General features: G+C 35.5%; 1 protein-coding gene across 1 annotated transcript in view; it reads right to left on the reverse strand.

Moving 5' to 3' along the window:
- Positions 1-2,500, reverse strand: part of LOC137647268 (Y+L amino acid transporter 2-like) — a 99,530-nt gene that overhangs the window by 43,827 nt on the left and 53,203 nt on the right. The window contains exon 2 of the mRNA XM_068380664.1: positions 739-1,566. Within this exon, the coding sequence (XP_068236765.1) occupies positions 739-1,063 (325 nt within the window). The 5' untranslated portion in view covers positions 1,064-1,566. The remainder of the gene's footprint in view (positions 1-738; positions 1,567-2,500) is intronic.

The raw sequence follows: 2,500 nt of genomic DNA on the forward strand, positions 1-2,500 counted from the left end.
GTTATTACTTGGAATTATGAAAAACAATTTAAACGGAAAAAATGCAGATAAACAATTTTAAGGGATGCTTCGATACAGACTAATAGCATTAAATCTTATCTATATTATTGCGATAATTGGATACATAGTATTTGGCAATATGCGTATAGTTACCATGAATCTACGCATATGTATTTACGAATAACTGGATGGATACAAATACACACACACAAATATATATATATAAATATATACATATATATATATATATATATATATATATATATATATATATATAAGTATATACATATATATACATATATACTGTATGTATATATATATATATATATATATATATATATATAATATATATATATAATATATATATATATATATATATATGTATACACCCACATTATATATATATATATATATATATATATATTATATATATATCTATATATATATTATATATATATATATATATACTATATATAAATCAAAGACGTATGTCTCCGAACAGCATTCAATGGCATGGGATTGTTTGTCTTTGGCCCTAAATATTAGCAAATCTGTTTGGCACAGTCAATTGTCGATCGTGTTCCAAACGGGTGTAAAGAATAGCGGAAATAAACTGTGGCACGAACAAAATTGCAAATATCGGAATAAAAACATTTCTAATAATAATAATAATAATAATAATAATAAATAATAATAATAATAATAATAATAATATATACTAATAATATAACAACTTACCAAGCTCGGCATAACACAACGCCCCAACCATGGATAGCAAGCCCGAGACGCCCCAAACGACGAGGGCGACGCCCACACTGCCGCTGTACTCGAGCACGCCCTTGGGAGAGACGAAGATCCCGGATCCTATGATTATCCCAACAATGATGCCAACGCCGTCCATGAGACCGAGTTCCTTCTTGAGCCTCATTCCTCCTTCAGAAGAATTATGCTGCGCGACCACGCCTCCGTCGCCATCGCTCGAAGGACTTGGGGCGGCGTCCAAGCCCCTCAGAGGTTGAATCTCCTCGGGGTTAGACTGAGCGACGTCCCCAACGGTTGCCATGGTAACACAGGCGTCTTCCCGGGCGAGACGATGAATGTAAACAAACTGTGATGACTAGAGATGCCCTCTGGTCCTTTCTATCAACATCCGGGCTATCAGCTAGTAGCCAGTCATCGAGATTGGGTAATTCTAAGCTTAAAAAATGCTTTACACTACGAAAAATTTCCAATAAATCCTGGTTTTATAAAGCTCGTATTCAAACTTAAAACTTATTGAACATTGATCTTATATCTTGTGTTCATATAATTCCAGGAGGTTTACTTTGATGTTTCCACTTAGTTAACTTTTGTACAATAGAATACTTTTGATTAGATGGGAAGGTTTTCACTTCAAAGAATCTTAAAGAATTAAAAATCATTAAAAAGGCACAATGTGAAGATACATGGCAGTCGGAGAAATTGCACAATCCCAACCAGCTATGTGTTACGAAAACTACTCAATTATGTCTTCTTATTGGGAGGTTCTCCAGAATAGTGATGATTTTGGAAGGTCACGTGCAGCGTCTGGAAAAAAAATAAAATGCATTAAATTAGTTTGCGGTCAGTAAATACTTCTCTCTCTCTCTCTCTCTCTCTCTCTCTCTCTCTCTCTCTCTCTAACCGGATCACACATATATTACATAATATATTTTTCTGCATTTGTAAAATACATGAAATAAAAATAAAACTTCCCATCAAAGTATATTTCAAGTCAAACGTCATTAGATACCATTAACTTGTAAGACACGATTAATTTCTATACCGTAAAACTTCCTGTTATAAAATCAATAATTGATGAAAATTACATGTAAAATCAAAGACCATGACTCAAATTAAAAGGAATTTTAGTGGGAGAAAATTAGAGTCTGGTTGATAAATAGATATCACACCACAGGTTTATCTGAGAGAGAGAGAGAGAGAGAGAGAGAGAGAGAGAGAGAGATGTGAAATATGAGGGAGAAAAATAACATTGAAAAGTAGTTCACCATAGGTTCGTCTGAGAGAGAGAGAGAGAGAGAGAGAGAGAGAGACTTGCGGAATATCAAAGGGAGAAAAATAACATTGAAGAGTAGTATACCAAAGGTTCACCTTAGAGAGAGAGAGAGAGAGAGAGAGAGAGAGAGAGAGAGAAGGAACAACAGTGGGAGGAAAACTAACATTGAAGAATAGTTCACCACAGGTTCATCTGAGAGAGAGAGAGAGAGAGAGAGAGAGAGAGAGAGACTTGCGGAATATCAGAGGGGAAAAAATAGCATTGAAAAGTAGTTCACATCAGGATTATCTGAGAGAGAGAGAGAGAGAGAGAGAGAGAGAGAGAGAGAGAGCCTAATAGGGGTGTTAGCAGTCGCAGGGAACAGTTTGCCTAACCCCCATTTCCTTCTTAGCCCACCGCGACGAACCGCGCGGATGTTATACACCGGAATATATCTCGGCTGTCACTGAAAGACTTCATCATCTA

Source organism: Palaemon carinicauda, chromosome 9 (assembly GCF_036898095.1).
Source record: "Palaemon carinicauda isolate YSFRI2023 chromosome 9, ASM3689809v2, whole genome shotgun sequence".
In the NCBI taxonomy this organism is placed as follows: Eukaryota; Metazoa; Arthropoda; class Malacostraca; order Decapoda; family Palaemonidae; genus Palaemon; species Palaemon carinicauda.